This window comes from Trachurus trachurus (genome assembly GCF_905171665.1).
Source record: "Trachurus trachurus genome assembly, chromosome: 23".
In the NCBI taxonomy this organism is placed as follows: domain Eukaryota; kingdom Metazoa; phylum Chordata; class Actinopteri; order Carangiformes; family Carangidae; genus Trachurus; species Trachurus trachurus.
The window spans coordinates 16,510,345-16,531,925 of NC_139912.1; the positions used below are offsets into that span (position 1 = coordinate 16,510,345).

At 42.8% G+C, this 21,581-nt stretch overlaps 1 protein-coding gene across 4 annotated transcripts in view; it reads right to left on the reverse strand.

The window, feature by feature from the left end:
• tbc1d22a (TBC1 domain family, member 22a) overlaps nt 1–21,581 on the reverse strand; it is a 127,514-nt gene that overhangs the window by 54,991 nt on the left and 50,942 nt on the right. For all 4 annotated transcript variants that reach the window (XM_083999753.1, XM_083999754.1, XM_083999751.1 and 1 more), the window contains one exon: nt 8,191–8,297. In XM_083999753.1, the coding sequence (XP_083855879.1) occupies nt 8,191–8,297 (107 nt within the window). The remainder of the gene's footprint in view (nt 1–8,190; nt 8,298–21,581) is intronic.

Below are 21,581 nucleotides of genomic sequence, written 5' to 3' on the forward strand. Positions count from 1 at the left end.
AGTAGAAAGTGATTATATGAGAGAGATGACAGGTTGTGATAAGGTGAAGACAAAGGTGCAGACAATTACGGCTGTACAGAAGCTACAGGAGGATCGGCCTGATTTCATTCTGCTGCTTTGTGTTTTTGTGAACATCCATGTCCCGCAGCTCGAGGGTTAGGGAAGCTTTAACGTGTAACCGAGGCGGGAAAGACAATAGGTAGTTCAACAGTTTGAGACACAGCGGTTAAATTAATCCAGCTAATGGGAAAGGTGGAAAGGTAAAGGGCAAGTGAATGTGTGGTGCTGGGCTACCTGAATTCTGATTGGGCGCTGACCAAAATGTCTCAAAATGTCTCAATAAGACTTTTCCACCAAAAAGATTCGGTGATAGCTCGTTGCTGGTGCTAGTGCTTAGCTGGTTCAACAAGTCAGAGCCAGGCTCCCAATGCGACTATAGAGTTCTCAACGGGCTTGAAATTAAAAACCCGGTCTGACCATCGTGTGTTGAAGGCCAAACCCGACGAGGCCCGTCTCACTAGCATTCATTTCGGACAAAAAAAGAAAAAAAGGAAGCTGTACTTTGTCGTAAACCGCAGCCAACGGCGACTACGTTTTGACGCTGAGATGTATTGATTCTTTTATTCTAGTATATTTTTGAGGCTTTTTTGCCTTTAATGGAAAGCATACAGAGAGAGACAGGAAATGGGAGGCAGAGAGGGGGGGGGTTGACATGCAGGATAGGGCCGCTCGATGTGGGATTCAAACTGGGGCCGCCTGCAGTGAGTGACTATAGCCTCAACACATGGGGCGGCTGCTCTACCAACTGAGCTAAACACAACCCCAGAGATGTATTGATTCTTAAATAAACATTAGCTGCCATTGTGAACCACCGTCTTTAGCTCGGTTAGTTAGCTTCAACTGTGCATGCATCAATTAGCAGTTAAACAACCGTAATAAGATATTGATAACGTCTATCTTTGCGGTTGTACTGTTGGTCAGGTAACCCCGCCCCCAGCCCCTGGCATAATCAGTTCTTGGCTCTAGACCAGCAAGGAGTTGGTGCTTGTCTGGAACCAGTTTTGAGAGCCAGGAGCCGGTGCTTTGGCTGTCGTAAAGCAAAGAACCGGTGCTACAGTACTGTAAGTCAGACTCTGGCTCCGACCCAGCGCTGGAACCATCTTAGTGGAAAAGAGGTCTAAGAGGCTACAGCCATGCTGACCACATTGAGGGCCTGTGCTTAGAGCTAAGTGGTAATGTTGCTAGAGAAATAGAAAAAGCACCAAAAATAAGTATAGTTCCTGATGAAAATCATATAACTGAGACTTTTCACCAAAGCCTCAAACTCAACCTCTGAGTGGCACTGGAGGAAAAAAAAAATTAACACATCGCTAGAGTCACCAGGATTCATCTGAGAACAGTGACTGTGTGTACTAAGTGCCTGGCAGACCAACACTTCCATCCCATCAGGCTTCCAGCTTGGCTAAAAGCTCATGTACCAAAAGCTGGCAGTGGGCTCCTTCTCACATTTCCATTTTTATCAGCTGTCAGTTCTCGACGTGCTGTGCAGCTGCTATTGTTTAGACAACATTTAAGTTTGACGTTTATACATCAGTAAAGTCAGTTCTGGTAGTTGATAGCTGGATAAGGGACGATTGAAGCGCGATGATCATATCAACACTGCACATAGGACATGTGCAGTGTTGATATGATCATCTTCCTCTCTCTGTGAATGTACAGTGTATGTGTGTGTGGTTTTTTTTCTACATCTGACAAGATACTGGAAAACAAAAAAAAGCAGAGAGAGATGACAGAGACGGAGGGGAGGGACGGATGTAAATAAACCTGCTGAATAAAAAAAGAACAGGTTTCTCAAATTTCTTAGCCCAATTACAAAAACAACATTTCTCATAAACATGACACTGGGAGAGATCTGGTCGATGCAGAAAGCAGACTGTAACCTGGCTGCTATTAGTCCAGTGGTCAATTAAAATAGCTTCCTTTATAACAGCTTATTAATGTTGTTTTCTATTTGAAGTGGCCTATTTACCCCTGAGCAATCCAATGCTGCTATTTAAGAACAAATGAAAAAGCTTTTCCGTTATACGACAAGGTACATGCAGTTTGTTAAGACACGACCTCAGAGTAGAGTAAGAGCTGTGCTAGATGTGCTAAGAGACTGCCTTGCTGCCTTGTACGACTTTAAACATGATCAGCGGCACTTGTCACTGTGCCGACTTTTCTTTTCATCCCACAAAATAGAGCTCACTCCTTTCTTTATGCTGCTGCATCCATCCTTACTGCGTCTTCATTTTCCAAGCCTTTATTCCTCAGCAGATGTTACTGCCTCCATCTCCACTGACCTGCATGTAAACTACCTCGGATGCCAGGATGCCACTTGATCTTCAAGAGAAAGGTAAACGATGAGGTGTAGAGTAAGTATGGCTCGCACACAGGGAGGTGGGTGTGTTAAGGTCGAAGTTGCTCTCGAACCGTGGATGCATTTACCGGCGCCGACAGACAATACAAACACATGTACAAACATGCACCACACACGCAGACACTCCAGCTGGCAGATCAGTCCTCCTCTGTGTGTGTGTGTGTGTGTTAGACTGTGTGTGTGGGTGTGTAGGTAGAGGATTGAGTGACAGCCCAAGGTGACGGTAAGGAACCCTTAGGGAAAGCAGAACAGGACATGGCGTCTGGTTTGGTCTGGCTACCGTCTGCTAGACGTCGGTTCTCGGACCCCTGTTCCTACTCAAGGGAGACCCCATCTCTTGCTGCCACCGTGGAAACAGATGGTTGCCTTGACAATAAGCAGACACACTCGGATTGGCGCGTGCTTTCTCGGGAGGCGCTGGAGGCAGCGAGAGAAGGAGCTGTTGACCGGCTAATCTTTGTGTGTTTTACTTATTTAAATTGTGTTAGTTTCTTTATTCTGTTGACTAAACTGCATAGGGTCATGTGACGCAAGTTAGAGATAAAGTTAACTTGTGTCTGGATAAATAATCTTTTCAGTCTCTTGGGCATCTCAGCACCTGACACACAGCACCTGATTTATGACATGAAGCAGCACTGAAAACCTGCCAAAACATTATTCCTGCCAGCTCATCTGTTCAAAGTTTCCTGTCAAAACGTTGCTGTAAATTGAATGAACGTACGTGTATTTCATGTTGTTCATTCTCCAGCTATAAATAAATGACTCTGAAGTTCAAGTAAGAGCCACAGTTATGAGTCTTATGGACAGAAGGGAACATTTCCTAACAAGCATGCATCATGTCACGGTGCCATACGTCAAACCGAGGTGTATACCAAAGTAAATGGCCCCAGACATCTTTTATTTTTTAAATGATGGACCCCTACTTGTCAAGACTAACCGTTAAAAGTATAATAAGTTCAGATCCCTGGGCGAAATTAAATTTCTCAAAGTTAGGTCCTGCTCTGGAAAAATACATTTAAGAGCCCCTGCTGCACTAGCCATATCTGTGGTATTAGCATAAAAGGCAGGTTTTCATCTGCTGGCTTTAAAACTGAGAGACCCTGGGGGTGTGCTGGCAGAATAATGGACTTTTCAACTTCTTGACTTCATTGCCCTCTGTGGACATGACAGGTAAGACAGAGGGTCGCTGCCTGTGCATGTACATACTGAAGGTGTCGCCTTGAGGAGAAAACTATGTTTTATTTGCTGTTAAATTACTGAGTTTTGAATTACAAATAATCAGTAATGTCCTATGGTTTTGGATGAGAAGGGAATGTTTAAATCAACAATCCAATATTGGGCAGAGATGACGGCTCCACTTTCATTCATTGAAACAGCAGACATGGAACAATTTTAACAAGTTACATTAGTCAAGTTAGCCAGAGGCGCTGTCCAATTTAGCACAGTACAAGACTAATTGGCTGCTGGAGAGACGGGGGGTAATATTGGGGTCAACCTAACAGAGCCGTGTCTTAAATGGGTAAATGTACCAATGTGTCGCAGTTCCATTTCCTCTTTTTTTTTGTTCTCTCCATCTGTTTATTTAACGCTCAGTTCTCATTCAAATTCAAATTTGTGCATCAGTTTAGAGGCAGAGTCGTGCTTAAAAGCCCTTGAACGTGTCACATAAGTGGCTAATCAGGGGCGAAAAATAAACACTGGCCCATTTGAATGTGACTAATGTTCCCCCCCATCCCACCCCACCCCCTCCTCTAGTCCAGGAGCACAGGTAGTTCAGCCATGGTTTTGATCATGTCAGAACTAGATGTGGCAACAGTGGGCAGTCTGTTTGATGTGTAAATGGCGCTGTGGAGAGCTGTGCGCGGTTATCTGGTTGATGGTGTTGAAACACACACACACACACAGAGCTTGTCCATTTACCTCTGCCTTAAAGGTCAAGCCAGGACAGAAGAACGGCTGTCTTCATTCACTCCTGAAACTGTCACTTACTGTCAAGCGAGCGCAGCAGGAGGTGTTACAAGCTCTGGATGTCAGCCTAGACAACAGCTTTAATTTCATCAATAATACATACACGGAAAATGCTGCACTTACAGGCCCCCGCCATTAAAGTAGGCACCCAAGGACTATTCCCGACATTTTTAGTGCTTTTGAAGCGTGAAGACTTAACAAGAAAAAAAGTTGTCTGGTGCAAAAAAAAAAATGTTTCGAGCAGTCGTTCTGATTTTTCGTCAGCGTGGACAGACAAGCCAGTAAAAGTTGTCTCCAATCAACTGATCTCTCTAACCTACCTTTTATCCCCGCCCGCTCCTTTGGAGGAAGGGGCTGCGGTGCTGCCAATGTAAGCAGCTGCTCATTAGAGAAGCTGCTTAAATGAATTGACAGCCAAAATAGCCTGCTCTGCTCTAGGTGGGAGAGAAGCGCCGTGCTGAAGCGCTAAAAACCACAGCTAATGGCCAATTTACTGTTATGGAAAGACAAGTGGAAAAAAAAAAAAAACATATTTCCAAGTATTTCTACTGTACACCAGGTAATCGTATTAAATTGCAGCCGTGTTTATGGAGGGTTGGAAGAAAGCAAGTTTATCTGCACAAAAGTCTCCATCCATGTAACCCCCCCCCACCCCTGCTCCACCTCATTTATGAGCTTCTTGTTGCAGTGGGATTCAATTGAGTATTTTGTCCAAAGTGAGTGGAAACCAGTGTGGCGCCAGTTCCGGAGGTGCAAGGCGCCTTAAAAGGCAGCGAGCAGAATGAAACTGCACGGATAGACTCTGTGTAACCCCCCAGACCCCCACCTTCAGGCCCTTGGTTAAGTCTAATAGTGTGTAGTGGATGTGAGAGGGTTTGAGACGAGGTCAGAGCAAGGATCACCAACTAATTACAGTGCTGAGGCACTCAGCCTCCGTCAGATTGTTTAGAAAGCATTAGGGGGGAAACATGGGCTTCCCTGGTGCATTGCACATAATTAGTTTGGAGCCAAGGTCACAAACAAACACAAGCATGGGGACAAACAGCATCCATACACATACAAAAGCATTCACAAAGACACACACTCTATTCTTCTCTCCGGCTCGGCTTCCTCTGTCTCGCTCTCTCAGGGGCAACAAGGCACAGCATCTATTAATTTCTTAAATGAATAGCCAACTAATTGATAGTTATTTATTGATGCTCACTTTTTTTTTTCCATTTATGCGGAACACATGCTCCTTACTATTAATTACCTTTAGTGCGGGGCAAGGAGATGTTAAGTATATTTTAATACACTGATGTATGTGTTTAACAAATTGAATTAACAGAATTCAACCATTAAATTATCATGATTCACGATGTATCTTTTACCTCCTGATTTCCATACAACAATGATCACATTACCTCATCAATAATTTGATGACTAACTGCTATAGCCAGTGTTACTTTAAGGTCATTTTCCCAGTTGTTAAGACTTGGCATAAGCTTCTTAAACTGTGGTAGAAAATGATGAGTCAGTCGAAAATGTCAAAATAGTTGATGTTTTATAATTTAAAAAAAAAAAGAGAGAGAGAAAGAACTCTGTGCCTTTGTAGATTTTATTTGCTCTGTGAGAAAAAAGCGGCAAAGTCCCTATTGCCTTGGACTGGATGCTTTAATCCAGCATACCCAGATAGGGTGGAAGCGTATTTGAGGGAAAGGCAGAAATGAGGATGCCGAGCAACAGCGGCCAGTGTTCAGGGTAAATCTACCGGCGGCCCGGACAGGCACGTTTAGAATTGACAGATGGCTCAACCATGACCGCTGAGAGCGAGGTCGATTAAGAGAGCTGGTGGGCAAAAGGGTTTGGGGGAAGAAGTGATGAAACAAACTGAAGTTCGGCGCTGCGGCCTGTGTGCAATTATCTTAGTCTCTGGATGCTGCGGCCTGTTTTTAGAATATGCAAGACAATCACATTTCTTTACAACCACACAGAACAGCTCTTTCATACACGGCGCTCGCACTGTTACAAAGGCCCCGCAGGCTTGACGACTGACATCAATGTCAGCCCACCCCAACGCAGTCACATTCAACACTGTGCATAGAATTGATTATGTGTCGTGGCATCTCATGCGCACATACGCTTAACTGCGAAGCAATGCCACCTACACTGTTTCTGTACGTTAAATATCCTTCACAGTAGAAAAGCACAGATGTTTGGCAGTGAAGGTCTCAAAATGCACTTCACTGTATTTGTTGTTCAGTCAGACTTGTATGGTGAGGTGGTTTTGTACACATACACCTCAGCACTGAAGTGCATGGCCTTGCCACTTATGCATTTATGTATGTATCTGTCTATGTATGTATCTACTGTATCACTGTATGTATGTATGTATCTATGTATGTAGCTTATTCATTATTTTTGTTTTGTATTATTCATTTATGTATGTTTTTTTATTTTTTCCTTATTTCCTTATATTTTACTGTTTAATCTCTTACTTTTCTACTTATTTTTCATTATTGTTCAATTATTTTCCTATGTTATTTGTTTTTAAACCGTACCAAATTTGATCTTTGAATATGTTGGGTGAGGTTTTCTATCGTATGTACTCTATGTATGTATGTATTTATGTGTATGTGTATGTATGTATATATATATATATATATATATATATATATATATATATATATATATATATATATATATATATATATATATATATATATATATATATATATATATCTTTCTATCCATCCATATATATCTTTCTATCCATCCATCCACCTATCCATCTGTCTATGTATGTATCTAGCTGTGTATCTATGTACAGTATGTGTATCTGTGTATGTATGTGTCTATATCTATGTATAGTATGTACGTATGTATGTATGTTTATATATATATATATCTTTCTATCCATCCATTCATGATTCAATTTTCAACTTCATTAAGATTCTTCTGAAGGAAATGAAGAGAAATGGGGATTAAGTTAAAGAAACATTTGTAAGACCGGTCCTTGTATAGATACTATAGTTAAAGCTTTCATTACAGTACATAGACACGTAACTTACTGTAGGTGACTATTTTCACTCAGAAAACTCAAGCTTGACAGTGCAAAAAGTGAATCACAAGCTGTGTGTGTGTGTGAAAAGAGTTAGTGCTGCTGATACCACAGAGATGCAACACCCCAGGGGTGCAGCAGCAGCAGCTGCACACAGGTTCCGGCCGCTCTGCGCTCAGTATTTTGGATGAATGATCTCTACGGTATAGGGAGATCCAACCCTTGGGTTATCATTCGTTTCACCTCATATGAAAGTGTAGAAACACTGTACTTGCTGTTTTGAAAGCCAATTGTATAGTTCCTGCCAAGCATGAAAAGGTGGAGACGTGAGGTAAACAGGCAGAGAAGAAAAAAGGTGAGCGTCTAGTGAAGCCAAGAAACCCTGATAAAAGCAGCTGAAGGCTGGTCTCGAATTGCCTATGCAACTTGAAAGATGAAGGACAGCCAGAATGTGTAGAGGCTGGTTATTATTTCTATTTATAAATTAATTATTTAGTCTCAGAAAGATCAGAATAAAAGCAAAAAACACCTATAACCTCTTGAGACTAGCTCAGATAAACCTGCATCTATACAAATAAACAACTTGAGAGGAAGAAATGTACGGGAAAAAGGGGGTGGACAGACTAGACGGAGGAGGGAGTCAGCAGGAGGCTGAGCAGCTACAATGTGTTGGTACAAAAAGTATGAAACCGCGGGTATTTTCATCAAAGTTTATTCTAAGACAGCCTACATCTTCTCAACACGCACGTACACACATGCTTACCTGGATGCCGTCCAGCAGTTTGCTCATGCACCAGAAGCTGTCAGCCTCAATGTTCCTCAGAGCCTCTTCCTGGAGACTGGACACGTCAAAGTTTTCCACTTCCTCCTCTAGAGAAGAGAAAGGGGAACAGAGAGGGAGAGTGTGTGTGAGAAATAAGCACTGCGGGAGACAGGCGGAGAGAAACAGCGAGACAGGTGGAGGAAAATGTGAGAGGAAGTTAAAGGTAAAAAGGGAGGGAGAGAAAGAGGGGAGAGACACGCAGAGAGCAATTCAAGTCGACCGGGGCACAGCGGAGGCTCTGTTATAAGGCCACCATTCAGACAGGAGAGCAAGGGAGTCGGAGGTATATGGGAAGGACAAATTCAATGGCGTGAGTGGGCGCAAAGGAAGAGGTAAGGAGGAGGGTTATGAAAGAGATGTAGAGACAGGAATGACAAATTGGAGCTAAAGGAATAAAGAAGGGATGAAGTAATGGAGGGACTTTGGCATCGGAATGTGTGGGAAGAAAATAAATAGTGGACTAATAGAGGGGATGAATGATGATCATCTTTTAAAAACAGTAGGTTTTACATGGCTGCTTTGAACATTGATAAAATGTCACAGTGTCTCCAGGCAGACGGCATAATGGACTTTTTATATCACAGACAGTGAATATATTTAACGTATTTTCTTGGGGAAACAAAAGAAATCGTGCAACTTTTTAGATGTCTTTGAACTTGCTGATGTTAGATTACCATACCAGAATCGAGATCGCCAACTTTTTAAGTTTCACACATCATGTAGCTTTTTAATCCTTTCTTTTTTTTAAAACGTCATTCACTTTAACCTAAGCTGCTGTAAAACAGTGACAATTATGTAGAGTGAGGTACAGGTAGGAGGAGAAATGGCCTGGAAATACTGTATGTAAAAGCGGAATTAGGGTTGGGACGTATCCTAAAAACACACAGCAGGCTGCATGGAGGAAAATCATTTTCCAAGCAGCGAGCACATCCAGAGTCCCCCAGTCATCTCCAGCGGGTGACTTCAGCGATGGGTGTCATCAGATGTCATTAACGGCAGCAGTGTGTGACGGACTGCAGGGGCTTTGACGGGCTTCTGACAAGCAGCTGACAGCCAGTGGAGAGGAGATGGGACAAGACTGATTAACAATGATCTAGAGAGAAAAAGGGAAAAGGGAGAGAGAGGGAGGGAGAGAGAGATGCTAGAGAGAAATAGAGAAAGAGAAAGTGTGCATGTGTGTGCGTGTGTGTGTGTGTGTTTGTGCGCCTGTGGCTATATTACCAAAAAATGTTGTGTATGTATGTTGTTTGTATTTGTGCGAGCTCGTGCCGTCCTAACACGTACACACTTAACACACATACACAATCGGGACCTGGCAAGCGCCGCATGGTATCCTTGGCAACCCCAGTGGAATGTTGTCAAGGTTGTAATGAGCATGCTCAGTCTGACAGACAGACAGACGGACAGAGAGCTGGCAGTGGGCCAGGACTACAAAGCTACTAACAACTAGGCTGTATGTGTGTGTAGTGTGTGTGTATATAGTGTGTAGTGTGTGTGTATATGTGTGTGTGCCATCTCATCATTGTCTTATCTTGCTTGAAGTGAGGTAAGGGTGGACAGCCAGCAGAAAGAGACTTCATTTCAGTGAGACTTTTTTCATCCTATCACACCCTGACAGATCAAGGCGTCCATTATGTTTGCATAACTACCAGATGTTTAATACCAGATACGGAGGTGGGGGGGGGGCTGCGTCGTGATTACATGTCACTGAAGTTCAACCGAACCACAATACTCACACAGGCAGAGCGGAAAAAGGAAAAAATGCAATAAAGCCGCCGGCTACACATAACAGCCATTACTAGCTCAAAATGTACAGCGATACCATCTAATGAAATCCAATTTTTATGGAATGAGGTATATGAAAAAAAAAAAAAAAACATTGCAATGAGAAGTGTAAATATATTTAGAGAGGAGCAGGTCAGCCATAAAAAAATATGAGTCACAGACAGCTGATGGGATGAATACTCACAATATTTCTCTTCTACCGAAAAATTGAGGCCACAGCAGAAGTCAACTACAATCAACTAGACTTAAATGTAGTCCAGGAGCAGCTGTTATAACAGCGCGGAGACAAAAGAAGCCGCCATCTGACCAATTTGAAGCCAGTATTTAATTTGATAGCTCCTCTATAGTGATGCAGAAGACAATGACGACACATTAATGCGGGCTTCTCTCTCTGCGGGACGCTGCGAGGCCGTGGGAATTAAATTTGTAGTTGAAAAGATTAATTGTAAACAGGCCGACTGGCAATTGGTGCGGTGTCATTGCTGATTAACAAGGTGATGAGAGCGCCGCTGCTCCGGCGTTCGGGGAGACCCAGAGTATCCCAAAGTCTCAAATCAGTCTTTGTCGTGGCTAAAGCTTTCGCTGTCGGGCGCGGTTCCAAACCCAGACCTTGACTCTGGAGCAGATTAGAAGGGACAGCTGCTTCCAGGAGTCCAGTGGTCGGACTGAAATTGGGCATAGCTCATCACAATAACAAGGACACATGAGAGGGAAAGGAGAGGAGGGAGGGATGGAGAGGAAGAGAGAGGCCGTGCGGTGGAGTGACTGGACTCATTCGGTGTGGCAGGAAAACAAAGCAACAGTGCCCCCTGTGAGCGCTACGCGGCACTGACACTGCTGACCGACCGTGCACGGATGAACGCTTAAAAACAGTCGGAGCTCGGGGTTGTTAGTCATTTTCATGGTCAGCTGGTCCAGGTGGCTGTATTGTATCTGTTCACACTTTAAAGGATAAAAGAATCAAAGCTGCCATGATTTCACAATCTACATTCAACATTTCACCAGCCACCTGATCCACCTGTTTCTCTAGTTGAGTAAAATAACAAAGAAAAAAAAAGCTCCATAAGGTCGACGGCGGGGGCCACCTTGAACGTTCAAGACTCTGCGTCTCAGTTGACCTGGCTCTCAGAAGAAGAAGAAGAAGAAATTGCTAATTACCTACACAGGATCAATGTCTGTGTAGGAATTCCTTCAAGATATTCTCTTGGTAATTACCGCTGGAGCTCTGCCTCCGCGCCGACGACCAGCTGACAATACGCCTGTCTGGGACGTGATCCGTGTCTCTGAAGAAATGCTTCACAAATAAGGACCTGGGGAATTCGTGGAAGTTCAGGCTTCGCTGAGCCCTTGCATCAGAGAATAAGAGTCTCAGTGGCTTTAGCTCCGTCTGAGATGTTGCTCCAAAATAATCTTTCGCCAAATAATATTCTCCCGGCCGTCCAGACGGGCGGGTCAGACACACACTAACCTTGGTGGAGGACCTTGTTTGATCCAACTCTCCTCCTGAGACACTCGCAAACTTCCACACGGGCTTTCTGAAGCATGTTGTTGTGATCAAATTGGCAGAACAGCACAGGGCCACAGACTTGGAGGCATAGCCAAGGAGCACCACATGCATTTATGCACACAGATACACATGGCATTGAAACTGATGATTACAGGGAGGTGATTGTCTGCTTGAGCGTAAGAATCATCATAGGATTTCTTTGATGTTTGTTCTGGATTTGACAGATACAGAGGGAAATGATTAATGTAGGAATCTAAACAACACAAATTTGAGGTCAATTATTATTCTCTTGACATGGTTTCAGCTCTGCCGCTTCATGTCTCCTCCATCCGTGCACCTCCATCTCTTTTAACACCTTGATTTTCCTCTGATATTCTCTGTTGGAGCTCTTCCTCTCTTCCTTCTCGTTTGTTCCCTTCACTTCAGCATTCACAGCCATTTGACATCTCTTCTGTTGCCACTGCTACCCTGCTTCTCCGAGCCCGCCAACCCTCCCACCCCACCCCACCCCACCCTCCTCCACTCCCTTCGCCTTCTTCACCTCTCTTCCTATTGGCCACCGAGCCGGTTTCCTGCCAGGCCCCAGGGCTCATTTCCTGTTTGTCCTGGCGCGGGGGGCAACTTGTCCGGAGAGACCAACTGCTTGGTCGCTGCCAGCTGTGAGCACTTGGCACAGCTTGGCATGCGGAGCCGGGTTACACCTCCAGAGACCGAGTACGGGCACCTACATACAACCGAGTACACACACACTCACGCACACTCACTCATGCACGCGCGCGCCTGTGCTGCCATCTGCTCTTTACAACTATGGGCCACAAGGTAATGTGATGTAAGATGATAAACGAGCTAGATTGTCCTGATGTAATCATAAAGTGTGTGCGATGCGCATGGTGTGTGTGTGTGTGTGCAGACAGCAATTGGCAATGAAAAAACAGTCCTGTCTGACAACCTTCTGTTGGTTCAGATTAATCACGAGCTAACCTGAGTTGCCGACCGCCACGGAGAGAAAGAGAGAGCGCGATTTGCTTTTAACATCTCACCAACCACAGCTTATAAGATCCCATTAAGTGGTGCAGTCATTACTTATCATTTACAGCAGCACTTACGGTTTAATCTAATGAATCCAATGACTCGCTATTTGGGTGTTGAATCCAAACATTTCACAATCCACTCTCCACCTTGCGGAGTTACACACGGCGGGCAACAAAGCCTGAAGCCTCCATGCACGCTGGCTGCTCGTCAAACATGTACAGTAACGCCTCCACCTCCCAGAGATCTGTGACAAAACGCCCTGCTCCACCTCTCACTCACACTGCAGCAACTTAAAAAAAAAAAAAAAAAATAGAAAAGAAAAGAAAGAATGTGATTTCCCCACCGTGGCACAATTAGTGCGATAACACCACTGTTAATGAGAGCTGAACATTTTCCAGAGAGGTGGCATTCATACTGTTGGATAATTAAGGTTGAGAGTCGACCTGGCAAACCTGGTGTCGCCAACACATCGAGAGAGAGCGTGCGCGTGCAGACACACACACACACACACATATTTGCACATACAGTTAAATATGCAGGAGCACAGGAGATCTGAGCGCAATGAGAATAGAATTATGGCAGCGTGTGAAACAGGATGTGAAGATATGAAAATAGACAGCTGGAGGTGAAGGAAGGTAGACGTATGAGGATGTGTGTGTGTGAGAGAGAGAGAGAGCAAGAAAACAGGTGGAAGTGATGAGTGGAGGTGAAAATTTGTTTTTCTTATTTCTTTTTCTCTCACATAATTTGAGGAAATAATCAAAAGCAAACCTTTATTTTCTCGAATCTTCAGGTTCATGAGACTTATATATAGCCTGCTGCTGTCTAGTTTCCAAAAAAGCCAAGCCCTGTGCCTTTCTTTCATACTTCTTAGAAGTTACGAGGTTTTTTTCTTCAAAGAACACTGCAAAGCTTAGTCATTGAAAGTGCTGAACTTCAGCCTCTCAAGCGATAAGATACGCTTTAGGCCCCCCAAAATCTACACAATCACTCCAACAATTTTCTCATCTCCCACTATCTGCACCATGAGCCTTGTGTCCATACATCAAACAGCAGGCCCCCACAGCTGTTGGCGAGATAATGTAAGTCCTTGACATCAAATGGAACACAGCTATTAATACCATATCTGCCTATGTGCAGACACATAATGATCCACTTGCCCCCGAGGTAAGATGGTGTCTTGCGTGCGGAAGCTTAAAGTGTTTAATGTTAAAAAGGACCACCGCATTGCATTAACTGTTGCTGCCGCTGCCAACGTCTCCCATTCCCACCACCATCACCGCCATCCCTCATACGAGCCCTGTGGCGCATGTGTTCAGCAACAGAACGCGTGGTTCCATGTGTGTGCAGCTTGTACTCTTGCCATCATGTACTGTGACCATGGCGATGCCAGAGAGACGCAGCAACACCGCCTAGGAATTAGGGTCTGTTTGTGTTTTCCAGCTCCGCGGTGACACTGTGCAGAAGGAGCAGAGGGCGATTGTGATCAATAGCCCCGAATCACAGCTGGAGCGGCAGGATGGCTCCTGGTAGAGCTTTCATCATCCATACACACTGCAGAAGGGGAGGGGGACATGAGGAGCTTCTTTTGGCCACGAAGGCTCAAAGTGTCAAATAGCATAAAGACATGAGGGTCCTGTTTAGTTTAGTCTCTTTATGCAGCCAGTTGTGGATTGGTTTCTGTTTCCATTATTTACAAACACTCACCACGCACCAACTCACTTCACTGTACAATTATAGCATGCTTTTCAAAACTGGGTTTTACCAATTCAGGCTTAACCAATCCAGTTAATTCTGATCCAGCTGATTTGGATCCTGTACTGTAGCTCGTCTTTGAATACGTTTAAAGCAGAAGTAAGCGGAATGTTTGTTTTAATATAAGTCTTAAATAGTTATATCTTCCGACAGCAATCACTCACATAGAGTGTTTGGTCTGAAACACGGGTCTGTCAGTCACTCTGCTCTACTGTAAGTCGAGGAGAAAACTTTCCTTGTATCCTACAAGCTTTATCCAATGAGGAGAGAGAACGGCATTAAGGGGCGGTCCTCTCTGTGTGTGCAGCCAAGGGATGCGCGTGAATGTGGTGACGTAGGGACGAGGACCAATAGATCCGTGACGAGGGCGGGGGACTGCTAACTCCATCGGCTGACAAGAAGTTAGCCAAAACGACCGGATCGCTTACTTCTGCTTTAATGTTCAAACTAAAAGTTTTAATGCAAGATGGGACACCATTTTATCATTTAACACAGAATCTCACAGTATTACAATATCTGCATGGTGTCATTTTATATTTCATTATGTATAAATACAGGTTATTAAACTGCGACAATTACATAAAGTCATCGTATTGATTTCTTTATAACCACCCAGTTCTCATTTACAATCATAATTATGTCAGCTTTATTTCATTGAGAAAGCTATTTGTATGTGAAAATGAGCTGCTGCTGCTATGAATGCCTGAGCTTTAACTTCACTGAGTAGCAAAATAATCTGTCACCCAACCAAACACTCATCACCATTCATTTCGATTTTAACTCAATTTATCTGCCGAAAAAAAGCCAAACCTTTTTCACTTCTTTTTAGGTTTGAAGGCAGCCCGGTTGTTTGTGTCCTCCTCATTGAAAATTGTTAGTCAAACAAAACAGGCACTTTGAAGACACACACACCGTCAGTTACACCATTTTCTATTCAACCTACCATTTTAGGCACTAGAAGTTAAACATATCACTCTGTAATACATATAAATACAATGGTTTAGTCTGGCACAAACATAACTGTTAGATGCAGCCCTACTACAAATGTTAAAAGTGAGTTAGCATGTGATTTATGTTCATCGTTACTGATCATTATTTCACATAGTCACAAAACTGCTGAGGAGACTTTTCTTGACAGGTACTTATACTACAGATAAGCTTTTCTGCCTCTGTTTACTTCTTGTTATGCCTCATAAAATGCTCTTTGTGCTGCCTTGTTATTGGAAAGTGCTATACAAACAAACTTGTCCTACACTTGCATCATAGGCATTCATGTGTATACAAAGCTTGGGGACGGATTATAGAAGTGGTTGTGTTGATGTGTTGTCCAACTATGACAAAAGTCAGCAGTGTTTATAGTTGTTCCAACACTTGAAGTGCCAAGAGAGGAGGAAGTGTATAGGACGTGTATTTTTCAGACACTGTCTCCACTGGCAGGCATATAATCAACTGTTCATATTAAAAAATGGAAATAGTTAAGTCTAGAATGAAAAATGAGCTTGAAGAAGTTAAACGAAGTCTCCCTTGTCACCTCTCGCACAGCTAACCAATCACGACGTGAAGTAGATTTGAATGTTAAATTCTTGGTTTGAGGAGGTTAAAATTAACCTCTGCTAATCTGATGTGAGAGAGGCAGAGGGGAAGTACACCCAGATCCTTCATAATAAACCTATTGTGACATCACTCTATGTGTTGTGTATTATATTGGACAATAACTGATGACTATTGTGACTACTGGTTTCTGGGTACGTGGGAACTGTTGGATAGTTTAATGTTATTCATTTAAAGGCCAACACTGTGAGATAAGTGTAGAGAAGAGAGAGTAAAGAGCAGAACTGGTTATGAACCAATGGCAATTATGTCATTATAACGCATATTGATTTTTAATGCTGCTGAGCATCTCTATCCAAATGGACAGTTTACTTTCACTCCAACAAGTGCAGCATATAGTTATGTATACTAATGTTTTTCAGCAAACATATAGCAAAATAAGTTGCATCTGGAGACGCTGTGCGATCCACATCCACACATCTGCCAAAGATCAGTCACGGAACAACGTGGTCTGACATACTGTCTCGTTAAGAGTTATTCTGAGGGAGCGCTCGGTGGGCGAGTGGTTAGAGAGCGCGTCCCATGTCGGCATATGCCTGCGGCCCTGATCGCCGGTTCAACTCCCAACAGAGATGATCCTTTGCGCATGTCACTCCCCCAGTCTCTCTCTCCCTGCTTTCCTGTCTCTCTATACTGTCCTATCAAATAAAAGCTAAAAAGAAATCAACGGCTTAAGTGTGATCTCTCTCTTTTTTTCTTGTGCCAGAGGTCCAGGGTGTTGGTGTTATGACCATAATTGTCAAGACAGATTGGTTTGGGCCTTTTTTGTCGGTCTGTGTCTGTTTTCGTATTTGTGTTTATTTGTTTTCTTCTTTTGGTGTTCTGTTGCCTGTTTGATACATGTATCTGTGTGGGTGTGTTTGTGGGGATGCCACCTGGATGAGGGGTGGAGGGTGGAGTTCACAACTTTTGTAAATGGTAAATGGTACGGTTTCAACTTTTGTAAGAAATGTTTAACCAATGATATCAATGTTTGATGAAATGAATGAATGATAAATAAAAAAAATAGATTTTTTAAAGAAAGGTTAAAAGAAAAATGCTTAAAACATCACATATTCAAAAAAAATAAAGAAAAAGATTTATTATCACTCAGGTTTGCTGGAATCACCTGATTTGAAAATCTAATGAGAGAAGCTCAACTACTTGATCACAGTCTCATATAAACATTTCTTAATCACATACACTGTTGGATTCATTGGCGGCACAGTAAGCCTGCCTGCCTTAATGTAGGCCTTTAGGAACTGAGGGAAAGTTTCTTGAGATGTAAGCTAAGGATCAGTCCATTAAGTCATTAGTGTGTAATCTGCAGGCTTAGTTAGGAAAAAAAAACATTAGGGGAGCAGTAATAAGCAGACATTATGAACAGCAGTCGACACATTTAAACACACAGGCAGCCGATGTGCAGAGTGGTGAGACATACTACACTATCCAGACGCGCACACGCCTGTTGCTGTGCAGTGTGTATACGTGTCCGGATCCCCCCTGAGCGTGCACGGTCGAGTGTGTCTTTGTGCATGAGTGCCATTGTTTCAAACATGGCCACATATTTGAAATGTGTGTTTACATGCGTGTGTGCGTGCGCGTATGTGCACATGGTCATGATGCAACCCAAAACACCACACGCCACCAGCGCCACAGCACGGTAAGATGACTGTTTCAATTGCCTCCAATTGCATCAGGTCAAGCGGAACGCGTCTCGCTGGTGACAGAATGATAAAACAGATTTTCTTTTTTCCAATCACACGGCTGACAAAGAGAACGAGAAATAGAGACTTGGAGAGATCTGAGGCTTCTTGGTGAGGAGAGTTTCAATTTATGGCTTTTTATAGTCAAGTAATTAACTTAATCTAAAAATATTCAATAACCCCAGCGATTATTCACAGCAGATAAATCATTTTTTGACAGAACTATTTCTCCGGATCATTTCAGAGCTCTATTGCTTTTTATCAGGAGCAATGAGAGAATCTCTGGTATTACGGGGAAATAAGATCAGGTCGGACGCAGATGAAAGCAAAGCTGTTGATTCTCAGCTTTATATGCCCTATTGTCAAGCACTGACAGTGGTCTGTGTGATTCCACTGGTCATCTCGACACCACAGGCCAAAACATGCAAGGCTCTCGACGCACATTTAAAAAGCAACAAAAACAAATGTGCTACACACCACAGTGCCTTTGCAAATGGATAGCCAGGGGGGGTTTTCCATTTAACACCATATTACATTTTTGTAATTACATTTCCTGTCTCTACCTGCTGAACGGCGAGCTCTGTGAATAAAACAATTACCACGCTTTTAGCCTATTCTCTGTCACGTATTTAGATTTTACAAAGCGACTGTATGATCAGTGCGTTCAGTGGGTTTTTAAAAGGCTAAAATACATCCTCACGTAGCCATCGCCTCAGGGCTGAAACAGTAGCCCGTTTCAAAAGTGCAAAGTCAATTAGCGAATACACATAGCTGCGAATATTCACATAAGAGAGAGAAACAAGGATGGGGAAAAGTATATCACGACAAAACACAGAGCAAGACTATTTACATCATATGTCTGGCCCTAATTATGGCACTTTATGCCAAAAGCTGCTACTGGCCCTTCTAGTGTTTTGTGTGTTCCTCCGTTTTAAATGAAGAAATGTATGTCTGTATTATCAGTATTGTCTCCATGTTGTCCATGTGTTCACCTATGTCGTCCTGTGTTCCAAGCTCCTCCTGTATTTTATTGTGATCTGTATTTGTGAATTTTATGTTGGGACTACAGATGGAAATTAGCTGCTGAAGCTAAATCTGGTACAACCATCTTTTTGTTGCTCTATACAATTGATCAATGGTATTGTACACTGTTCTGTATTAAACTAAATAAACTAAACTAAACTAATAAATAATGTCTATTCCACTTGCTGCATAACACTTGTGTGACCATTTAGAACCAGCTACAAGTATAGGATATATCACTTATGATACAATTTCTTTTAATTAGACTTTACCTTTATTTATTTTAACAAGACTGCTTGGTATTTTCACCTGTCTCTCGCATTTCCCTGTTTTTCTTGTCCTAATGGCACATTTAACTATGCTTAGTAGTAGTAGTAGTAATATAGCTACTCTGGTTTCTGTTATGCTACTGTATATACTTCAGCTTAGGTTTTACAGGAAAGAAACCGACAGAAATATTGGGAAAAGAAAGAAAGAAAGAAGATTTAACAAAAAAAAAAAGTAAAATTACAATCCATCTCCTTGTAAACAAGCTTCACGCTCTTGTTTGAGGAGGTCAAGGGAATGTGGTTAGCTTAGAAATGAATGTGCGTGGCAACAAAGTTACAGACGCAGAATCAAGACGTTAAATGTGCTTGAAGATGCAAGGACACCAAGTGTAACTTCTTTAAGGAGAAAGAAGTGGAAGATAAACATAAAGTGGCAACCATCAAAAGTCTGAAATAAAAGAGCATGTTTCAGGGGAATAAAGAGACATTTATACAGGGAAAGGTAGCGAGAGACAGAGACTAAGGGTCAAAACCACACGGCCGATCCAATTTCTGCCTGTCCAAATGCTATTACTTAACCCCAGAAACATGGTGATTGCAGTCTAAGCCGAACAGAGGAGTGGGGACTGAGACAAAGCTCAAGCCAAAAGGAAAGACAAAGAGAGACAACGTCAGAGAAAATAGAAGAACAAATCTCAAACTGTCTGGGGGAAAATAATGCCTACACCGAGTCAATAATCTCAGCAAATGATTAAAGCAGGAGAAATTAGAGAAAGCAAAAGTAGATAAAGACCAAAGTAGAAAAGACAGTGTTCCTGCTGGATGTCAGCAGCTGTGCTTGGGCAATCACTAAGCAGCTCATTAGAGCTAATAACAGCCGTTAATCAGAGAGGGACTGAGAATAGAAGGCTCAACCAACAGTGACCAGACCACGGGGAGAAAGGAGCCGATATTTGTTAACCGCCTACTGGCCAAGATCCACTCCACAGACTTCTCAATTTATAGATGGACAAACGGGCAGATGGGTGACGTGGAGAAGAGAAGAGAAGAGAAGAGAAGAGAAGAGAAGAGAAGAGAAGAGAAGAGAAGAGAAGAGAAGAGAAGAGAAGAGAAGAGAAGAGAAGAGGGAAAACAAACACAGATAGGAACGGCAGAAGCGCTGTAATCCCCTGATGTGAGGGTGCAAATGAAATACAAATGAGCACTGCATATTACAGCGTGGCAGAGCCCGCTGTGCCACGACGAAAGCCCCATGCCAGTGGACAAACAACAGATCAGAGAGGAGATATATGGGGGAAATGTGGAGAAGACAAGGGGGGAGTCTAAGAAGAAAAGACAAGTGGAGAAGATACAATATTATGCTGAAAGGGCCAAAATGCACAGAAAGCATGTGTGCCTACTAGCATGAAAGAAAACACAGCTGCTGAGTAGAGAATATACTGTGCAGCAGATGGACCTGGGCAGAGGAAATGGTAATCCACATAGTTAGTTAGACGTAAGGCGCTGTTTTCATCAAACATGTTTGAACTGGTCTCCTTACATAGGAGGTTTCAGCTTCAGTCTATGTTCTCTGTATGTGTGTGTGTGTGTGTGTGTGTGTGTTGCACTCCTGCAGGCATTCTATAACAACTGACTGACACTCTCCTTCTTCCATCTTCCCAGTTTTATCCCTGGGTGCTCCATCTAGCTAGTCTATCTGCAGTGCTACACCCCCCTGCATCACACACTCACACTCACTCACACACACAGACAATAGAGTCTGTAATATGTATGGAAAAGATCCCTGCTGCTCATTCACTTCATCCAGCAGAGTTTCTATCTGTTCTGAAGCACCTTACAACACAATATTGTGCAGTATACAGAGAAACAGGTGCTCTAAACCACTACTTGTGGTGCATTAGAAACATTAAAGTCCATCACTTACATTACCTCTAACATGAAAGTATTGGGAAACACAAACCACTCTAACAGTAATATATACGAAACAGAGTACCGGTATGTTTATAAGCGCAACATCTACTAAACAGTCTAGTCCCAGCTAGAGAGAAACATTGAAAAGATTCTACAAATTTCAGTGTGTAAAAATAGTTTTTGTTGAAAAAGAAAATGCACACCACTAATTGAAAATCATCCTTGGACAATAAAGACAACCTGTCAACCACGCACACAAAAAAAGGTTGAGACGATCTCTTCGGTCTTCATTACTGCCGGCTCTCTTCATCTGGTGTTACTTATCAAAAGTGACAGAAATAGTTGGATGAAAACTAAAAATCAAAAGGAGGCCTGAGAAGATATCCTGCGTGTTTTCTCACCTACACACACACACGCTGAGTCAATCACTGTGTGAAGTAGGCACGCTGGTCCTATTGTTTGTTTCAGAAAAGTTACAACAATTGTCTTTCGCATTTATGCCCACACACACAGTTTTTGACAGATCCTGCAGTAAATGCCAAGCATGAGGTGCCAGTTTTGTAAATCAGTCGCCCAAATTCATTTTATTTCTCCTCCAAAAACAACAACATTTTATAAGAGGGAACAGTTTTTGGCATTACAGACTTTAAAGCAGAAGTGTGAGTGATATATTTGTGTTAATATAAGTCTTAAATAGTTATATCTTCCGACAGCAATCACTTACATAGAGTGTTTGGACTGAAACACGGGTCT